At 35.3% G+C, this 21,078-nt stretch overlaps 1 protein-coding gene across 1 annotated transcript; it reads right to left on the bottom strand.

The window, feature by feature from the left end:
• Positions 1-11,730: 11,730 nt before the first annotated feature.
• Positions 11,731-12,782, bottom strand: LOC117030828 (olfactory receptor 5T2-like). Its single transcript, XM_033121067.1, has one exon. The coding sequence runs from the start codon at positions 12,680-12,682 to the stop codon at positions 11,732-11,734; it is 951 nt and encodes a 316-aa protein (XP_032976958.1). The 5' UTR covers positions 12,683-12,782; the 3' UTR covers position 11,731.
• Positions 12,783-21,078: the final 8,296 nt, after the last annotated feature.

The raw sequence follows: 21,078 nt of genomic DNA, 5'->3' as shown, positions 1-21,078 counted from the left end.
ATTATAGGATTGTACACTTGAAATCTATGTAATTTTACTAACCATTGTCACCCCAATAAATCTAATTTAAAAAATTAAACCTGTAATTTAATCTAATTTTATGTCGTTTGAGTAAATGTTGTCTCTTTGTTTAAATTTATAACCAGCCTGAAGATACGAGTTTGATTTTGTTGCTATTAAAAGCCTTTGTTAGCAGTGCAATGCTGATAATAATCTATATCTATGTATCTATATCTATTTCTGTATCTATATCTGTATCAATCTGTCTCTTTCCTTATACAGTTTGTATGATAAGATTAAGGTATTAAGGTATTGGATTTTACTTTAATTCACTGTGGTCAAATAACACTGAATTAATATCTATTACATATTTAAATGTTCCAATTTATTTAAGTTCTTTGTCAGGGGAAAGCAACAGGATGATAAAAACATATTATGTAGAAAAATATGGAATTGAAAGGGTCAGTGTGCACATTATATTTGTCTCTTATTGTTGAAAAAATGTCATGAAAAAAGGAAAGAAGGGGATAGATTTGTCTTACAGGGTTCAAAGGAATACAATTGTAAGAATTTTGAAATTTTTGAACTAAATGCATTTGAAAACCAAAGAAATGTATCTTTAACAATATCTGGACTATTTAGAAGCTGTATGAAAACATATTTTGAGGCAATGTAATGAGGTTTTACAATATATAATATCCCAAGATTGAGTGAGCTGAAAAGAAGATAAAGATTACCTGGAAGATTCAAGCCAAAGATGGACAACAATTTGGTGAGACTTTGAAGGGAGCAGCTGGAGTATCGGATGGTTATGTGTGTTAGCCTCCAAGGGTCATTCCTAAAATTAGGCTTTCTGCTAATGACTATTATATAGACTATAACTTAAGAATTTCGAAGGGCTGATAATGGCTTCTTTTGACACCATGTTCTTTTTTCAGAAACATAGGAATTTATAATTGAATAGGACCTTGTAATCTGTTCTTCTGATGACAAAACCAAGCGCTGAACAGAAGGGGGGAAAAGGCTTTATATTATATATATTAATTAGGCCTCATTACTCCTTGGGTAATTAGTGGCATTTTCAATTTCAGCCCAGTTCTCTTTTTACTGCACATGGTATAACAAAGTAATTTGTTTCATAAGTTAGCTAAGATAACCAAGAAAGCCTGAGTGACAGATACATTTATACTTTATTAGACATCTGATCATTTTATATCTCACCCAAGAAAAATAGTTTCCTTTTTCCTGCATGTGCTTCACATTTCTCAAACTCACCATTTTAAACTAATCCCACTGCTATCCCTGCACTCAATTTCTATTCTTACACTATTTTCTTCTGGACAAAATTGTTTTGGTACACTCAGTCACACAAAACAAAGACATAGCAAGTGAGTCTATGTTTATCTCTCTTACTTTACCCAAATATTTATTGGATAACTTATTGTTGATTCTGTTTCCCAAAGACCCTTAAAATAAGTTTCCTCTGCTTTCTTCATCGTCACTGCTGCTGTCTCTGTTCAGGCCCCCCATGTCCTCTAATCCGAACTGTTGATACAGCCTCCTAACTTCTTACCTTCCAGCCTATCTAGTTCCCTTTAATGTATCACCATTTTTACGATCATAACGCTTTCCTTACTGCTACATATTTTCTCTCCTTTTAATAAGTCCAAATTCCTTGGACTGCTTATACAGTTTCAATTTTGTATCTACTCCTGTTGCCACTCCATTCCCAAACCCCATACTTTAGATTCCCTATGTAATAAATGGCTTACTTCCTTCAATTCACCCTGACATAAATTCTTTTCTTCTTGTCCCTGCATATGTCTGTCATCTTGTTTAGAAAATTTTCCCTATAATACAATAATCATTCTCAAAGACCAAGAATAAGAATTCCCACCTTTCTAAAGATTTTCTTGAGAATTTCCTTGAGAAAAGTGGATTCTTTCCTCCATTGTTTTATCGTTAGACATTGCAGTTTAAAAATGGATAGTAAATTTTTGTTTTCACTTCTTACTCCTCTTCTGGGCTGCATCTTATTCAACTTCATAGTTCTCAATAAAATATTTCAGCTTTCTTTTCCTATTTCTTTTTATTCATAGTTAAGAAAACATTTGTTTGACCTGATTATATAGAGTCCACTAAAATAGTAAAACAAGTTGCAGAAAATTGCTATGTAGATGAATTTGATGATTGTCAAACCTCAATGAAAGCCCACACCATGTTTTCCTTGTGATGTCAAAATGTTTATCAGCTGATGAACACCTCTAGAGGGAAGTTAATTACTGGGCACAAGTCAATGCATGATACATGCAATACGGGTTTTATCTAAGGCTAGTCTAATACTGATCATGATATACAATGGAATTTTGGTCATAAAATGAGGATTAGATATTGAATATACAGTATAATTATGTAATGTATAGGTACACAAATAAGCATATGTACAAAGTAAAATAATAGGAAGAAATTCATCAAAATGTTATAACATTTTGGACATATTTTCATTTTATTCTTTGAACTTTGTTGCCTTCTATTTATTCTAATAAACATATTTTACAATATGATCACATTTTTAAATATAAAAATGTTTCATTGTGAAAAATGAATTATTTAATCACTGACGGTTTCAGTCACAGAGTACTTAAGTGTGACTCTAGAAATAGCTTCTCCACCAACACAATAAAAAATTTAGAGGATCACAGAAGAAGACCAAACTAGGCTCTTCATTGTATGGCTTCTAAAGGAAAAAGCAACTGTTTCCTCAAAACCTAACATAGCTGCATTTATTTTGTCCTTGAACATTTGACCTTGGAAAATATGCCAAGCAATCTTCCTTGGAATCTGGTCCCCAAGGATGACTAACTGTTGCATTATCACCAATCCCCAGTACATGGAGTGCCCTGGAATTATCAGCATGAGAGACAAGTTATATTCTGCTCCACTTATAGTGACAGAAACTCTCTGATATTCCTTTCACACAAAACTTCCTGGAACATTTTACCAAAACCCTAACCAAAAAAAAAATATTTTTTTAAATTTATTTTTACCTCAAAATAAAACAGGATTAATGCACAAAGATCTACACCGAACTTATCTCGAAGAATATAAATATTATATTACAGAAATTTTCAACTCAAATGGTTTTCATATTTTATTTCTGAGAAAAACTTGAGGTTGACAACTTTCTAGACAAATACTATTGAAAGAAATTTCGGGTTTTTTTTTTTTCACCAACTTTGGCTCTTGGTAAGTATTATTCTCAAAATTAGAGGGTTTTAGTTAGTATCAAATAGAATGGCGACATTTTCAGAAGAGAATGCATACACATTATCCCTTAGACCTTACCCTAAGTAATGTCAGGTTTTGTGAAACCAGAAATATAGAGTTGATGGCATTAAAGTCTGCAAGCAATGTACATATTTTAGAAATATATTTTTGAAAGTATTTTAATTTTGAATGCACATATTAGGAAAACATATATTTTGGAAATTAATACTAATATGTGGTAAATAATGTAAATACACCCTACTAAAATCCCTTAAGTTTGAAATTTATTTGTCATTAGTATTAAATAATATTCAAAACAAAAGGACAATAAATGGGTAGACGTCATAGGAATGGCGGCAGCAGGGCGCACTTTCTGAGTTCTCCTCCGGATCTTCTTGCAAACAAGACCTATAACCCATCAAGGAACTTTTTGCTCATCGCACAGAACAGCGGGGAGATTCGTGGTTTACTTGAAGCTAAGGAGTACTTGAAGTTGCGCTAATTGGGCGAGCAGGGGAAGGAAAAAGAGGAGCGGAGTGAAAGCGCCTGGCCGGCAGCGGCGGGAGATCCCAGCCCGCAACGGAGCCTCGGCTGGCGGGGACGAAAACCGAAAACCGAGGTGAGACCCGCTGTGCCGGGCACGCACAGGAGCCCAGGGTGGAGCGGAGAGCGCAGAGACCGGGAGGTGGGCTCTTTCCCTGCGTCCCACGGCTGATCTCTCCCGCAGGGAGGGCGGACGGAGTCGCCCGAGGGCAGACAAAGAACACAGTCTCCATACCTGGGCCCCTCCCCCGCCCCACTCTTCCAGTCCTACCCGCCCTTCCAGAGACTTGAGCCGGCCCCTGAACTGAGGAGTGGTGGCAGATTGCAGAGGAGCCATGAAGCTCAGACTCTGGGAGGCCTGGCGGGCAACCCTGGCCCAGGGAGACTGGGAAGTGTGTGTGATTTTGGCTGCGCTGGGAGAGAAGAGACTCTTCCACCCCCAACCACCACCTTTTCTGGCCTGCGGGAAGAGGGTGACGCGCGGCTGGGTTAGGAGAGTGAAGACCCCTCCATCCCCAGCCCCCACCCTTCCTGGCTTGCCTAGGGCGGGGCGGGTGCAGCTGCAGAGACACACCCGGAGATCAGCAGTGAGGCAGGCGCAGCTCTGGGTTTTCAGCAGATCAGAAATCTCCCGCCCGCACTCACACACACACACTGAAGAAGTGCCTTAAGTCTCAGGAGTTCTGGACACGGGGCCGGTGGTGCCACTCTCAGTGTGCATATGTACAGGCAAGGGCAGAAACTGCACTGATTTTGTAAAAACTATCATCCAGACCCCTCGGGCCCACGCATTTAAGTCTGCAGTCCCAAAGTCTCTCTGGGCACCAGGTGACCGGCTCTGCCTGCGCAATAAGCAGGGGGCTCTTTGGTACAGCAGAGGACAACCTGGACATTGCTTGGTGGGCTTAGGCCTGGACTGTTGCTGCTTCTTGTTTTGCTTTGTTTTGTTTTGTTTTGCTTTGTCTTTATATCTTCGATATCTTTGCCTGTGACGAGTAGGGGTTATCAGGTGGTTTTGCATGTGAATGTATTTGATTTTTTTTCTTTGTTGTTGTCGTTGCTGTTGTGCTTGGTGATTTGCTTTGTTCTGAAACTGCCCTGCCGGGGCCCAGCTTGTGAGGCACGGTCAGCAGATCGGAAATCTCCCACTCGCACCCATACACACACACACTGAAGAAGTGCTCTGAGACTCAGGTGTACTGGACTAGGGGCGGGTGGGGCTACTCTCAGTGTACATACGTGCAGACAAGGGCAGAAACGGCACTGACTTTGTAAAAACTATCATCCAGACCCCTCAGGCCCACGCATTTAAGTCTGCAGTCCCAAAGTCACTCTGGGCACCAGGTGACCGGCTCTGCCTGCGCAATAAGCAGGGGGCTCTTTGGTATAGCAGAGGACAACCTGGACATTGCTTGGTGGGCTCAGGCCAAGACTGTCGCTGCTTTTTGTTTTGCTTTGTTTTGTGTTGTTTTGCTTTGTCTTTATATCTTTCATATCTTTGCCTGTGACGAGTGGGGGTTATCGGCTGTTTTTTGCATGTGAATGTATTTGATTTTTTTCTTTGCTGTTGTCGTTGCTGTTGTGCTTGGTGATTTGCTTTGTGCTGAAACTGTCCTGCTGGGGCCCAGCTTGAGAGGCACGGGATTCAGCATATCCAGGGGCCAACTCCAGACCAAACCGGAGTGCTGCCGGGTTTGACCTCCAGGTCACACACCCAGAGGGGGTTCTCTGCAGGCACTGGAACCCATAGAGGCCAAACCACATTTGGGTGGTCAACCCTCACGCAGCAGAGCGCCCTGCGGGGGGCAGAGCCAAGTCTCACAACGGGTCAGCCCAGGAGTTAACCCCACCTACTCACAAGCAAAAAGCAATTAAAGATCTTCTTGAACGGGACAGTGTACACAACACAAGAGTCACCTTTGGAGCACACGCAGAGGAGGACGACGCTGTGCGAGTCAAATATAAAGGACACATACTACATAAGATAACCTAGCAAGAACTAAGAACTCTAGGGAATCTACCTAATATATTAAAATAAACACAGTCAGCCAGAATGGGGAAACAAAGATACACGTCCCAAATAAAAGAACAGAAGAAGCCTCCACATCTGGAACTAAATGAAGCAGACGTAACCAACCTCTCAGAGACAGAGTTCAGAACACTGGTGATAAGAATGTTTAAGGAGCTTAGAGAAAACATAAAGAAGGATGTAGAAATCATAACGAACAACCAGTTAGAACTAAAGAACACAATTACCGAAATTAAGAACTCACTTGAAGGAATTACCAGCAGGCTAGATGAAGCAGAGGATCGAATCAGCGACTTAGAAGACAAGGTAGCAGAGATCACCCAAACGGAACAACAGAAAGAAAAAAGAATAAAAAGCGAGGATGGCCTAAGAGACCTCTGGGATAACATCAAGCGCAACAACATGCGCATCATAGGAATACCAGAAGGTGAAGACAGTAAGCAAGGGATTGAGAACATATTTGAAGTAATAATGTCTGAAAACTTCCCCAACCTGATGAAAGAAACCAACATACAAGCCCAGGAAGTGCAGAGAGTTCCAACCAAGATTAACCCAAACAGGTCCACACCAAGACACATTATAGTTAAAATGGCAAAGCTTAAAGACAAGGAGAGAATCCTAAAAGCAGCAAGAGAAAGACGGAGGGTTACATACAAGGGAACTCCCATAAGACTATCAAATGATTTTTCTACAGAAACATTGAAGGCCAGGAGGGAGTGGCAGGAGATACTCAAAGTGATGGAAAACAAAGGCCTACAACCTAGATTGCTTTATCCAGCAAGGCTATCACTTAAAGTTGATGGAGAGATAAAGAGCTTTCCAGAAAAAAATAAGCTAAAGGAATTTATTACAACCAAGCCAGCATTGCAAGAAATACTAAAAGGACTTCTGTAAATAGAAGAAAGATCAAAACAACCTAACTACAAATTTAAAAGTGGCAATAACTATGTACCTATCAATAATCACTTTAAATGTAAATGGATTAAATGCTCCAATCAAGAGATATAGGGTGGCTGACTGGATAAGAAAGCAAGACCCTTGTATATGCTGTATACAAGAGACTCACCTCAGAACAAAAGACACACACAGGCTGAAAGTGAAGGGTTGGAGTAAGATATTTCATGCAAATGGAAACGAGAAAAAAGCTGGAGTTGCAATACTTATATCTGACAAAATAGACTTTAAAATGAAGAACATACTAAAAGATAAAGATGGACACTATATAATAATAAAGGGATCGATCCGACAAGAGGACATAACCCTAGTAAACATCTATGCACCCAACATAGGAGCACCTAAGTATATAAAACAGGTACTGACTGACATAAAGACAGAGATCAACAGTAACACTATTATTGTAGAAGACTTCAACACAACTCTGACAACAAGGGACAGGTCTTCCAGACAGAAAATCAATATGGAAACAACAGCCTTAAATGATACATTGGACCACTTGGATTTAATCGATATTTTCAGAACATTTCACCCCAATGCTGCAAAATACACGTTTTTCTCAAGCACACATGGAACATTTTCCAAGATAGACCACATGTTAGGCCACAAAACAAGTCTTGATAAATTTAAGAAAATTGAAATCATACCAATTGTCTTCTCTGATCACAATGCTATGAAATTAGAAATGAACTACAGGAAAAAAACTGGAAGACACACCAATTCATGGAGGCTGAATAACTTATTACTAAATAATGAATGGGTCAAGCAGGAGATCAAGGAAGAAGTCAAAAGATATCTCGAGACAAACGAAAATGAAAACACGACGACCCAAAATCTATGGGATGCTGCGAAAGCAGTCCTAAGAGGGAAATTCATAGCTTTGCAGGCCTACCTAAAGAAACAAGAAACATCACTAATCAACAGTTTATCTTCACATTTAAGGGATTTGGAAAAAGAACAGCAAAATAAGCCCAAAGGGAGCACAAGGAAGGAGATAATAAAGATCAGAGCAGAAATAAATGAAATAGAAACCAGAAAAACAATACAAAAGATCAATGAATCCAAGAGTTGGTTCTTAGAGAAGATAAACAAAATCGACAAACCTTCAGCCAGACTCATTAAAAAAAAGAGAGAGACGACCCAAATTAATAAAATCAGAAATGAAAGAGGGGAAGTGACAACGGAATACAAATACACTGCAGAAATACAAAAAGTTTTAAGAAGCTACTATGAGCAACTATATGCCAACATATTTGACAATTTGGAAGAAATGGACAATTTTCTAGAGGCGCACAACCTTCCAAGGCTAACTCAAGAAGAAACAGAAAACCTGAATAGACTGATTACCACCACGGAAATTGAATCAGTAATCAACAGTCTCCCAACAAACAAAAGCCCTGGACCAGATGGCTTTAAGGTGAATTTTACAAAACGTTCAAAAAAGAATTATCACCTATTCTCCTCAAGCTCTTCCAAAAAATCCAGAAGGAAGGAAGACTCCCAAACACTTTTTACGAAGCCACTATCACCCTGATCCCAAAATCAGACAAAGACACCACAAAAAAAGAAAACTACAGGCCGATATCTCTAATGAACATAGATGCAAAAATCCTCAACAAAATATTAGCGAACAGAATTCAGCAATACATTAAAAAGATCATACACCATGATCAAGTGGGATTCATCCCTGATATGCAAGGGTGGTTCAACATCCGTAAATCAATTAATGTGATACACCACATTAACAAAATGAAAAATAAAAATCACATGATCATATCAATAGATGCAGAAAAAGCATTTGATAAAATCCAACAGCCATTTATGATAAAAACCCTTAAGAAAGTGGGAATAGAGGGATCATATCTCAACATAATTAAGGCCATATATGACAAACCCACAGCTAACATCATACTCAATGGGGAAAAGCTAAAACCATTCCCCCTGAGATCAGGAACAAGGCAAGGTTGCCCACTATCTCCGCTTCTATTCAACATAGTGCTGGAAGTTCTGGCCACAGCAATCAGACAAGAAAAAGAAATAAAAGGCATTCAAATTCGTAAGGAGGAAGTAAAATTATCATTGTATGCAGATGATATGATACTATATATAGAGAACCCTAAAGACTCCACTAAGAAACTATTAGAGCTGATAGATGAATTTAGTAAAGTAGCAGGATACAAAATTAATATTCAGAAATCAGTTGCATTTGTATATACCAATAATAAAACATCAGAAGGAGAAATTAAAAAAAACAATCCCATTTACAATCGTTCCAAAGACTATAAAATACCTGGGAATAAATTTAACCAAAGAAGTAAAAGATCTGTACTCAGAAAATTATAAGACACTGAAGAAAGGAATGAAGGAAGATGTAAATAGATGGAAACACATATCATGTTCATGGATAGGAAGAATTAATATAGTTAAAATGTCCATACTGCCTAAGGCAATATACATATTCAATGCAATTCCTATCAAACTGCCAACGTCGTTTTTCACAGAAATAGAACATATAATCCTAAAATTTATATGGGACCATAAAAGACCCCGAATAGCAAACGCAATCTTGAGAAATAAGAACAAAGTGGGAGGTATAACAATACCTGACTTCAAATTATACTACAAGGCTACAGTAATCAAAACAGCATGGTACTGGCATAAAAACAGACACATAGATCAATGGAACAGAATAGAGAGTCCAGAAATAAATCCACGCCTATATGGCCATTTAATCTACGACAATGGAAGCAAGAATGTACAATGGAGTAAAGACAGTCTATTCAATAAATGGTGCTGGGAAACCTGGACAGACACATGCAAAAAAATGAAGCTGGACCACCTCCTTACACCATATACAAAAATAAATTCAAAATGGCTTAAAGACTTAAATGTAAGATCTGAAACCATAAAATACCTAGAAGAAAACATAGGAAGAAACTTCTCAGACATTACCCGGAGTAAGATTTTTACTGATATATACCCTCGCTCGAGGGAAGTAAGAGAAAAAATAAACATGTGGGATTATATCAAACTAAAAAGTTTTTTCACAGCAAAGGAAACCATCAATAAAACAAAAAGGGATCCTACTGAATGGGAAAAGATATTTGCCAATGATATATCTGATAAGGGATTAATATCACAAATCTATGAAAAACTCACTCAACCCAACTCCAAAAAAACAAACGACCCAATTAAAAAAATGGGCAGAGGACTTAAAGAGACATTTTTCTAAAAAGGACATACAGATGGCAAACAGACATATGAAGAAATGCTCAACCTCACTAACCATCAGAGAAATGCAAATAAAAACCACAATGAGATACCACCTCACCCCAGTCAAAATGGCTATCATCAATAAATCAACAAACAACAAGTGCTGGCGCGGATGTGGAGAAAAGGGAACGCTTGTGCAGTGTTGGTGGGATTGCAGATTGGTGCAGCCACTATGGAAAACAGTATGGAGGTATCTCAAAAATCTGAAAATGGAACTACCCTATGATCCAGTAATCCCACTCCTAGGTATCTATCCGGAGAAATCCAAAACTCCAATTCAAAAATCTTTATGCACTCCTATGTTTATTGCAGCACTATACACAATAGCCAAGACATGGAAACAACCAAAATGCCCATCGGTAGATGACTGGATTAAGAAACTGTGGTACATTTATACAATGGAGTATTATGCAGCCATAAAGAAGAAAGAAATCTTACCATTTGCAACAACATGGATGGACCTAGAGAACATTATGTTAAGTGAAATAAGTCAGACAGAGAAAGATAAGTACCATATGATCTCACTTATTTGCGGAATCTAAAGAAAAGAATAAGTGAATGAACTAACCAGAAACAGTGTTGGAGACAAAGAGGAAAAACTGAGGATTGCTAGATGGGCGGGGTAGGGGGGGCGGATGAAGGGATTGAAGGGCAGTTGGTGACCACAGGATGGCCACGGGGTTTGAAAATTAATCTGGGGAACGTAATTTAGCGGTTACCAGAGGGTAAAGGGGTTGGGGGTGGGAGATGAGGGTAAGGGGGATCAAATATACGGTGATGGAAGGAGAACTGACTCTGGGTGGTGAACACACAATGTAATTTATAGATGATGTGATATAGAATTGCACACCTGAAATCTATGTAATTTTAATAACAATTGTCACCCCAATAAATTAAAAAAAAAAGTATATACAATAAAAAAAAAAGGACAATAAATGATGCATTAAAATCTATCTTGGTAGAATCACAGAACCAACATTCAGTAGCTTTGGTTCTGAATTAGTTACTTAAACTGTGCCCTTTTTCTTATCTAAAAAATGTAGCTAATACTAACACCTATGGTATAATATTTTCATGTGAAGTAAATACATCAATAAAGGGAAGCAATTAGAACAGTGTCAGGCTCATTCTAATTATGCAATATGTTAGGTTTTATTAATATCATTTCATGCCCAAAGGTAAATTTATGTCTACTACTATATTTGACAAGCAAATTAGTTATTTTCCCACCATAACCTGTAAAAAACTAATTATTATCAATTTCTAAAAATATTAAACAAATATAAGTATACCAGGTCATTTATATAAATTGTGTCATATACTACATACTTGTATACACAAACCTTTTTTGAGTCATTCCTGATAAGTATCAATTTTCTTTCTCAACAATTTAATACAGTTGAACACAATGGCTAGAAGGAATAACACAAATGTACCTGACTCATCCTTATGGGATTAACAGATTCTGAAGAGATCCACAGTAATACAATCAATATCACCATATGTGTACATGTGTGTATATATGTGTGTGTGAGAGAGTGAAGTAAGAAGCAAATGGATGACAGCTTTGTTTGTTTTTGCGCAGATGGAAACTGCACAGGTGGAGGTATGACTTTTTGATATGGAGACTACGTACATCATTCTTAATTTATTTCAATTTAATGGTTAGTGTGAAAAAGATACTTTATTGATCCACCCATTTTTACCAAACACTCTTTTCATTGCCTCTTTTACGTCTTTGTTCCTCAAACTATAGATGATGGGATTCAGCATGGGAATCACAATGGTGTAAAATGTCGACACTATCATGTCGTGGTCCAAAGCGTAGCTGGAACTTGGTCTCACGTACATGAAGAGGATGGTTCCATGATAAATGGACACTCCAGTTAGGTGAGAGCCACATGTAGAAAAGACTTTTCTCCTCCCTTCAGCAGAATGCATCCTCAGAATGGCCAACAGAATGAAACCATAGGAGATCAGGACAATCAGGATAGTGACTATCTCAATAGAGCCCACAAAGTAGAAGAGGAGAAGCTGGTTTGTGTGCGTGTCAGAACAAGAAATAGCAAGGAGAGGAGGGATGTCACAAAAGACATGTCTAATTTCATTGGATGCACAGAAAGAGAGGCTAAATGTAGCCACTGTGTGTATAGAAGCATGCAAAATGCCACCAACATAGGAGGCAATGATGAGTGGTACATAGACTCTGGGTGACATGCTAACTGAATACAGGAGAGGGTTGTAGATTGCTACATAGCGATCATATGCCATTGCAGCCAAGAGAAAGCACTCCGTGGTCCCAAAAGTAACAGCGAGAAACATCTGTGTCGCACATCCAAGGAGTGAAATTGTTTTATTCTTTGACATAAAATCTACTAACATATTGGGGGTAATTACTGAGGAAAAGCAGGCATCCACAGATGATAACACACTCAGAAAACAGTACATGGGGTTGTGAAGCCGAGAATCCCCAATGACCAATACAACCATTCCTAAATTTCCTATCAGAGTAAACAGGTAAACTGCTAGGAACAGGAGGAATAAGATGAACTGCAGTTCAAGCTTGTCTGTGAAGCCCGTCAGTACAAATATAGTAACTTCAGTGACATTCTTCATGTTGACACCCCATGAAGAAACTTGAAGATATTCATAAAATTATAATTCATATTGCTATGATAAAAAAGGAATAATATTGTAACTCAGGGAAAGTGAACTATGTCTTCATATTTATTTCTTGTCAATGCATAATTTCCCAGCAGCAGTTCCAGAGTCACTGACAAGACAGTGGGTCAAAGATTGATGACACTCACTACGGAATCAAATGGAAGATTTGGGTTTTAACTCACTGGCTCAATTCATGTCATTTATAAAACCATCAAGTCAAATGGTTAATTACCCACTGAATTCTATTATCTATTTTCCTATTAAGTCACATTAAAACACAAATGAACAGCTAAAAAAATTCCTTATGTAATTATGACATTCATATTTATCTCAAAACAGTAAAATAAATATTGAAGGGCAAAATATATTAAAGTTAAACCTTTAAAATAACTTTAAATGTAGAATGTGTTGAATTAAGTTTGTTTGACAGACTAACAACCTAATGAATTGTAATATTTTATGACTCATTCTCTCTAAAATTTTCCAACTCCATTAAGACATTCCGAAAAGGAATAAGTGATATTTATTTTGAAGAACAGGGATCATGAGTGAATATAAAATTGTATGACAGTTTATGTTTCATTCAATTTGTTTTCAAATACTTAGCATTATATTGTACTTTTGGGGTAAATATTTGGTCATTTGTATTGTTTTTGGAAATCTAAATTCTTGATAATCTATGTATTTTTCTACTCAAAATTCAGTGGTGAAAATGGGAGAATAATAAGAAATATAATTTTTTTTTCAGAGTATTACACTTGGTTACATATTGTCGATTTTGGATCCAATGGAATAACAACTAGGTAACTACTACCTAAAATTAACAATTAAATAACTTTATAAAGATCAGTAATTAAAAGTATAACAGCAAAAAAAAAAAAAAAATCATTTCACTTAGCCATAAAACTTGATGTTTAAGAGTAAAAACCCAGCAAGAAATCAGAAGTTATAGAAAAAAATCTTTCCTGAATAGCCCAATGGGTAAACAAATTAGGAGTCAAAACATTAACCTGAACCTGAATTCAAATTTCCATTATTAGTCCATAATATAACAGGATAGATTTTATTCATGTTATTTATTTCATTTTTATATGTTCATCCATAGAAAATTGAGTCAGTGTCAAGGGCACACAATCTGCTGCAAATAATATTCTGTACTTTTTTTAAAATTCTCATGCAAGTCAAGGTCCAGTTTCAGCACATTAACGTGATCCCATCAGGTAGAGAGAGAGCCATTTGGATTAGAAATAGTGATAGAAGGAAGAGAAAGCGGATACCAACAATCTTCTGGAAAAGACAAACTCAGGATTACCTAGAAAAATTGTCAATATCAGGAGTAAACACTTTCATAGACTTATTAGGAAAATTAAAGTCAGAGAAAACAAGAACTACTTATATGAGACATCAGAGAAAGCAGAATTTAGGTTGAATCCTATGTTTTGGAAATAAAAATTAAAATAAAATGAATTAAGTTTTGCAAACCACTTACTCTAATTAACTGAGTATTTTGAACATCTCTAACACAATGAAATACTTGTAAATATATCATTTTATCTAAAAATTCTTAATAAGTTGATTGGAAAACCCCCAAATACATTTTTTTTTTTTTTGGTTTATTTTAAACATGTCATGGGAAAGGATGACATGACTACTAATCAAAAGGAGGTCCAGAGAAAATTTATGTAGATGAGGTCAAAACAGAAATGGTAGAAATAAAAAAAAAATGTTATTTCTGCTAGAGGGTCATAACTAAATCAATATTGGTATATATTGAGAGGATTCAGAGTTAGTAAGAGAAAATGACTGTGATTCTTGAAGAATTTAATCATATAGAATCAACTTTTATAATTAATGTAAACCCACTTCCAAAAACATAACTTTAATAAGGACAAAATACTCCAAAAATCTTGAACTCAATATTGAAACATTAAGTTTGCAAAGGAGGAGAGAACTAACAGTAGCCACTTACTGAGCTGTAGGAATGGACTTTTGCACACATTACTTTATTTCACCCTTATAGCTACTCTCACAGCTAAGTGCCAGAGCCAAGATTCAGTCCTGGATCTCCCTCATGGTGCATGTATTTTCACCCCTTTTTACTACCTTTTATTATATAATGGCTTCATTCTGCAACTGACTTCTTTCCTTACCACCCCACTGAAATAAACAAAATATGATCTTTGATGTACTTGGATATCTTTTAAGCCATTGAGACTAGAGAAACATTATGAACTAAACAGTAATATGAAGTGGCTCTACATTACATAGCTAGAAAAAAGAAAAACAACAGAATTATTTATTATTTTCCTCATTATATGAAAATATAAGTCCCCAGATAGTTGACTTAGGTGAAATGTTTTCTTGCCTTCTACTGATAAATTTCCTGATCGTTTTACTTTGAACAGGTCTGTCTTCTTCCATCAGAAAAATGAAAACGTACACTCTATTTGGAGCATTCTCATTACTCCTACAAATGTAAATTCAATATTTTCTGTTTTCTTTGTTTTATTCCAGGAAGGATTGTTTTTCAATTCTTAGGCAGACTCTGCATAAATCAGATTGTGATGAATCCACCCATGCAATAGGCAACAATCAAAGGGTTTAGTACTGAGGATTTCATAACATATTTCACCATGATATTTTAAATCTTACCTCCTAAAATATTTTGCAAATGATCTGAAAATTTCTCCTACCTGTAGAACAGCAAATGCATGTTTAAGTACATTATGAATATGGTTCATTTAGATTGCCTATATCTACTTACTCAACTTTGATAAAACCCACAGGAAATGCCCCAAGGGAAATATGCCCCAATTATCTTCTGGTTTAAAATAGCAACATGATGATTTCCTCACTAACAAAAAAGTAAATGGTCTGGAATAATGTACTACATGTTGATATTTATAAAATGAATGAAGTTAATTGTCTCTGGTTTAAAATGATGTCTTAAGGAAAAAAACTACATGTATTTTGACAGTAGATAAGAAATTAAGATGTGAGATATACTCATATCATACCTCTGACACGGGTTAGCACTAACTTCTCCGAGAACCAATGTCCTTATCCTGACAGAATAAGCCATGTTATATTGCAACAATCAGTAAATGTGGTAACGTATAATAATGTAAGACCACAATATACCTCTTGTAGAAGCTAGCAGATGCATTTATAGTCAACCAAATTCATTACACTTTTACTCTGTTTAAATTATTAAAATGTTGTGGTTTAAAGGAATGAAGTATATGTTTGAGCTTATTGGAAGATTATTGTTCAAAATAAGAAAAGCCCCCCAAATGTCATAAAAATGTGGAGGAAACATCAAAAGTTTAAAGCTCTGTAGAACATTATAAGTCATGTAATTTTGTGATTCCTGAATACTAATCTATTGTTTATTCAGATTAAATTTTTTAAAACCTACTGATCAATCAATCAATAAATAATACACACACAAACAATAAAGACATGCACGGGCATGCTTAGGACCGAAATAGAAAAATATACATTGATAGACAGGAAAGCCCAGTAAAATTTTTATTTTTCTTCAGTTTTCCAGACTCTCCCTATGTCTATCTTTTCACCAATGCCACATTCTCTTGATTTTAGCTTTGTGGTATATCTTGAAATCAGATTATGAGTCCTTTATTCTTATTTTTCAAAATTGCTTTGGCTACCTTAGTTCCTTTGATTTTTTTTTTAATAAACTGTAGAATTACCTTGTCAATTTCTGCAAAAAAAGAAAAGCTTATTTAATTTTAAGTAGAGTTGTATTGAATATATAGATCGTTTGGGATTGCATTTTGTTAACAGACCCTTGGTTCACAATTGGGCTTCCTATCAGTTTCTTTCTCTCTCTCTCCCCACCCCCTTTCCTTCTTTCCTTCTTTTAAAATTCAGATTCCATGACCAACATCCCCTATCTACTAATTTAGAATCAATAAGTATAGAGATTAAGCATCTATGTATTTTTCACAATTTAAAAAATGATTTAATCACCTAGTCTAGTACTAGTCTATAGATTGGTATACAGTAGTACCTCGGTTTTCGAACGTCTCAGTTGACGAACATTTCGGTTTAGGAATGCCGTAAATTTTATGGATCTATGGTATCATTAGATAGTAAAATTCATGCTAAATTTGCAGTTTTAGGGGTTGATTTTAAAGGTCTGGAATGGATTAAACCATTTTGCATTACTTTCTATGGGGAAACGTGCCTCGGTTTCCGAACATTTCAGAACTCAAATGGTCTTCCGGAACGGATTACCTTCGAACACTGAGGTACCCCTGTATTCATCTTGTCTCCTCTATTAAATACTTAAAGAGCTTCAATATATCTCTCATACTTAGAAGTGTATCACATTAAAAGTTAAATAAATATAGTAATCTTTATTAAAGGATTGTGAATTCTGTCATAGTTTATGCTTTCAGATTATTCCATTATATACATGTTTTAATTTTGAGAGAAGTAAACAGGTGATATCCCCAGGAAGAGGAACCCGGATTTCAGAGAATTTCAGTCATCAACCCAGTGGTGCATAGCTAGTTAGTATCAGAGCTAGGTTTAGGTTCTGTATCATTCAATTTCTTTTCCAGTCCTAATGAAATTCTTTTTCCACTGAAAGATCATTTTATACCAGAGGCCAAAGTGCATTCATGTAATCATTGTGATCATATAGTTTATTGCTCCAGAACCATTCAGTTGTTTATGATGGAAAAAACCACTAGCTTGTAACTTTTCTGTCCCTGAAGAGATTTAGTAGGTTTTCTTCTTGGAGTATCCCTGTGGACTTCAAGAAGAGCTTGAAAACATGGTGTAACAGTTAAAATGCTTAGTATTCCTAGCATTCCTTAATTGAGTGAGTTCACTTCCACAGGTAAGAAGAAAGGTTTTTCATCACTTAAAAATTATATCAGAAGTTATAGCCTTGAATCTCAAACTAGATTATATGCTTTCATCTTTAAATCTGAGATAGAAATTTCTAGTTTGCACAGAGTTGAATTAAAAATTGAATGACAGAATTCCAGAGAAATCGCAGGAATAATAAGAAAGACTCTTAACATATTTATTTCAACAGATTTGTAATTTAGAAATTTGATTTAATTTCCTTAATGGAAGATAACAGAATAAAAGTAGTAGAAATAAGGGGCTATATTTCAAATTTAGGAAAATGATTAAATGGAGAGAAAATGGTCACCCAACCATTGAGTATATGCCATTTTGGGATCATACTCTTTTTTCACGTAGGGATATAAATAAATTTTAAATTTATTTTACTAGTTAATTGATCTAGAAAGCACTTCAGATTTTTAAAAAATATATAAAGGTCTGCTTAAGCTTGTGGCTTTATAAAAGAATTCAAATACAATGAGCATGTTATTTTATGCTGTTTCTAGGAGTTAACATTTCCAAATTTATGGTATATCACAATGAGTCTGCGATACGATCAAGTAGAAACAGCTTAAAGTTTGGAGACAGAGAAACCTGGACTTGAATCCCATTTCTGCTAGTAACTAACTGTGTGAACTTGACTAAGTTATAGGTCAGGCTGGTTGTCAGTTTTCTCATTTATAAAAGGACTCTGAATTAGTTTGTAGGTTGCTATATGGATTACACAAAATAATGTGCACAAAATTTCTAACTCTTAGTAGCCACTTAACAACATGTTGTAGCTGCTATCATAGCTTTCCTTCTTCCCTAGCTTAGTGTTTATGGTACCGTTCTCATGGATATATGATACTTTATATTTCTGATTGTATGGGGGTTGAGAAACTCATTTGATTTTAGTTTTCAAGAATGATCATGTTTTGTTATAATTTGAGATCTATGCATTTGTCTTTCTAACCTCTATCAGTTAGATGTAAACACAATCAACTCTAATGTCCTTAAATATTAGTTGACAGGAGTGCCTGTTTGAAGAGCATCTTCATTGAAGTAGATAAACCTCATATTTCTATCATTCCTCCAGTTTCCTACAGTGAAGTAGATAATTGCCCTAATGGGACATAATTTGAACTTGAATATAGCTTCATTCATAAAACATCTTCTTGCATTACAGATAAAGTCAGAGAAATAAAAAGTTATGAGAAAATCATTATGGACAAAATTATCAGAGGAATTTAAGCAAGCATATTATTATCTTATTGTCACGCCCAGAGTCAGAATGCAATGACAGGACGTATTTTTAAGGTTCTTGATGCCATAGAATATCGGGATTCAATTAGTTTCATCTCATAAGAAAGGTATTTAAATATATCTTAAGTGACATGTAATAAACATATGTATAACTAAAAGAAGAAATACTTAGCTTCTGATTTGGTGTCCGTTCATTACTCAGCACTTTGAAGAAAAACTGATTTTAGAACTCCATAGTACTATTTTGTAGTTAAATAAAATTTGGAAGTCATATTTCATATGTATGCCTCATTCACATATAATTAAAACACTTTAATTTAGTAAGCATATTTTAATGCATCTCATAAAGAAACACTCTGTAATGACACCATGTTTATGTAGTTTTACAAGATATGCCTGAAATTTGGTCAATCTTAGTTATTCTTTCGTTTGGAGGTATAACTTTTCAAAAGTTACACTGTCACTAGGTGCTAAATCTGAGATTTTAATACAGGGTTTTAGAATCCAAATATAAAGTTTTTAATCTTCCACAATTGTATTATCTCAGACACATCAATTAAGTACCGGTTAGAATTGTAATGTGGCTGAAATTGCTCCTCTGGATACCAGTCAATATGTATTTTCCAATGGATGAGAGAGAGAAAAGAATTTTTGTAAGGTCTAAATAATACATTAATACATATTTATATTATTAATTACTGGTTGTACAAGTTATTTTATTAATGTAACTATTCAAACTATATTAAAATTATTATGACATTTGTTTGTGTGTGTTCTCAAGAGTAGTGTGAGTTGTCTGTATTTACACAGAAGTTAAAATTAAGCTTAATTATATTTTTCTACTCTGGAATTCTCAAGGATTAAAAAAGCATTTTTGGGGGGTTGGTATTCTCACATTTAAAAAGCTATTTATTTACTGTGTTTAAAAAAATCTTCCACATAAATTTGGGAATAATTTTATGGAAAAATAAAGACGTGTAGCTTTCTTCTTTTAAGAATAGTATTAAGCTGAGTTTCTCATTCCTTCTTGATGTATGGACATCTCAATATGACAAAAAATGTACTGTATTTCATGTCACAAATATAAATCACGTGTACATCCCTGACCCTATACATTCCAGATTATCACTCCTTTAAATACATTTTGGTCTATGACACACTGAAGGAAAAACAAGAATGGCAGTGCTGAAGTCTTGCTCCTAAATATGGTAGACTCAATGTTTAATTTTGTTTCAGCCATGAAACTCAGTCCAGATACAGATAATTCTTCATCATCTTCAACTTTTTTAAATAGACTTTCCTTTTTTCATATTCCACTGAATGAGTCTGATGGCATAAGAAAGTATAAGAAATAAATATTACTTTGTGGCTTAAGTAGTGATTTTACTCTTTTAGCAATAGCTTCTATAATCTATTATCAAATAATTTTTATTTTACAATAATTTTAGAGACTCCTTAAGAAACTATAATATATTAAAGAAATAGTCACGATTTATTTTTGACAAAAATATGTCTTAAAAATACGACCAAGGACTTTGCACGGATAATGAGTATATGAATAGAGAAAAATTTTACAATGGTGTTGTTAAATTTAGAAAAACATTAACAGTACATTAGATTATGCAGGCCTAAATGGACAAGTTGGTGGTATGTGTATCAAGAAATAAAACTGAAAAACCAAACCAAACCAGTGTTCAGTTATCATTTTCATACAAGTTGCATCTACTGTGTTTCACCGAAAATAAGTCATAGCCGGACAATCAGCTCTAATGCGTCTTTTGGAGCAAAAATTAATGTAAGAGCTAGTCTTATTTTACTATAAGACCCGGTCTTATATAATATATTATACATATTATATAAGACCGGGTCTTATATTAATTTTTGCTCCAAAAGACTCGTTAGAGCTGATTGTCTGTCTAGGTCTTATTTTCGGGGAACAGGGTACAAAGAATAAGATCTGTTGTTTGTTGACCATGGTTATAGAGGTACTAGTGGAATGGGATAATCGCCAAAACAGAGAATATACCGTGGTTTGGTCAGAAAAGGCTGCCCCATATGACAAGTTGAAATGTAAGTCTATCCCATTTTCTGGTCATCTAAGAACATTTTAAAATTAAATAATCTCTACATTGTTTTTGTCAAATACAACCCAATTATCATTTATAAACAATCTTGTTGATATAAGTGTGGTTGCTTTCATTTTAACACTGGTAAACACT

Source organism: Rhinolophus ferrumequinum, chromosome 11 (genome assembly GCF_004115265.2).
Source record: "Rhinolophus ferrumequinum isolate MPI-CBG mRhiFer1 chromosome 11, mRhiFer1_v1.p, whole genome shotgun sequence".
Lineage (NCBI taxonomy): Eukaryota > Metazoa > Chordata > Mammalia > Chiroptera > Rhinolophidae > Rhinolophus > Rhinolophus ferrumequinum.
This window is presented reverse-complemented; position numbering and strand designations above follow the sequence as displayed.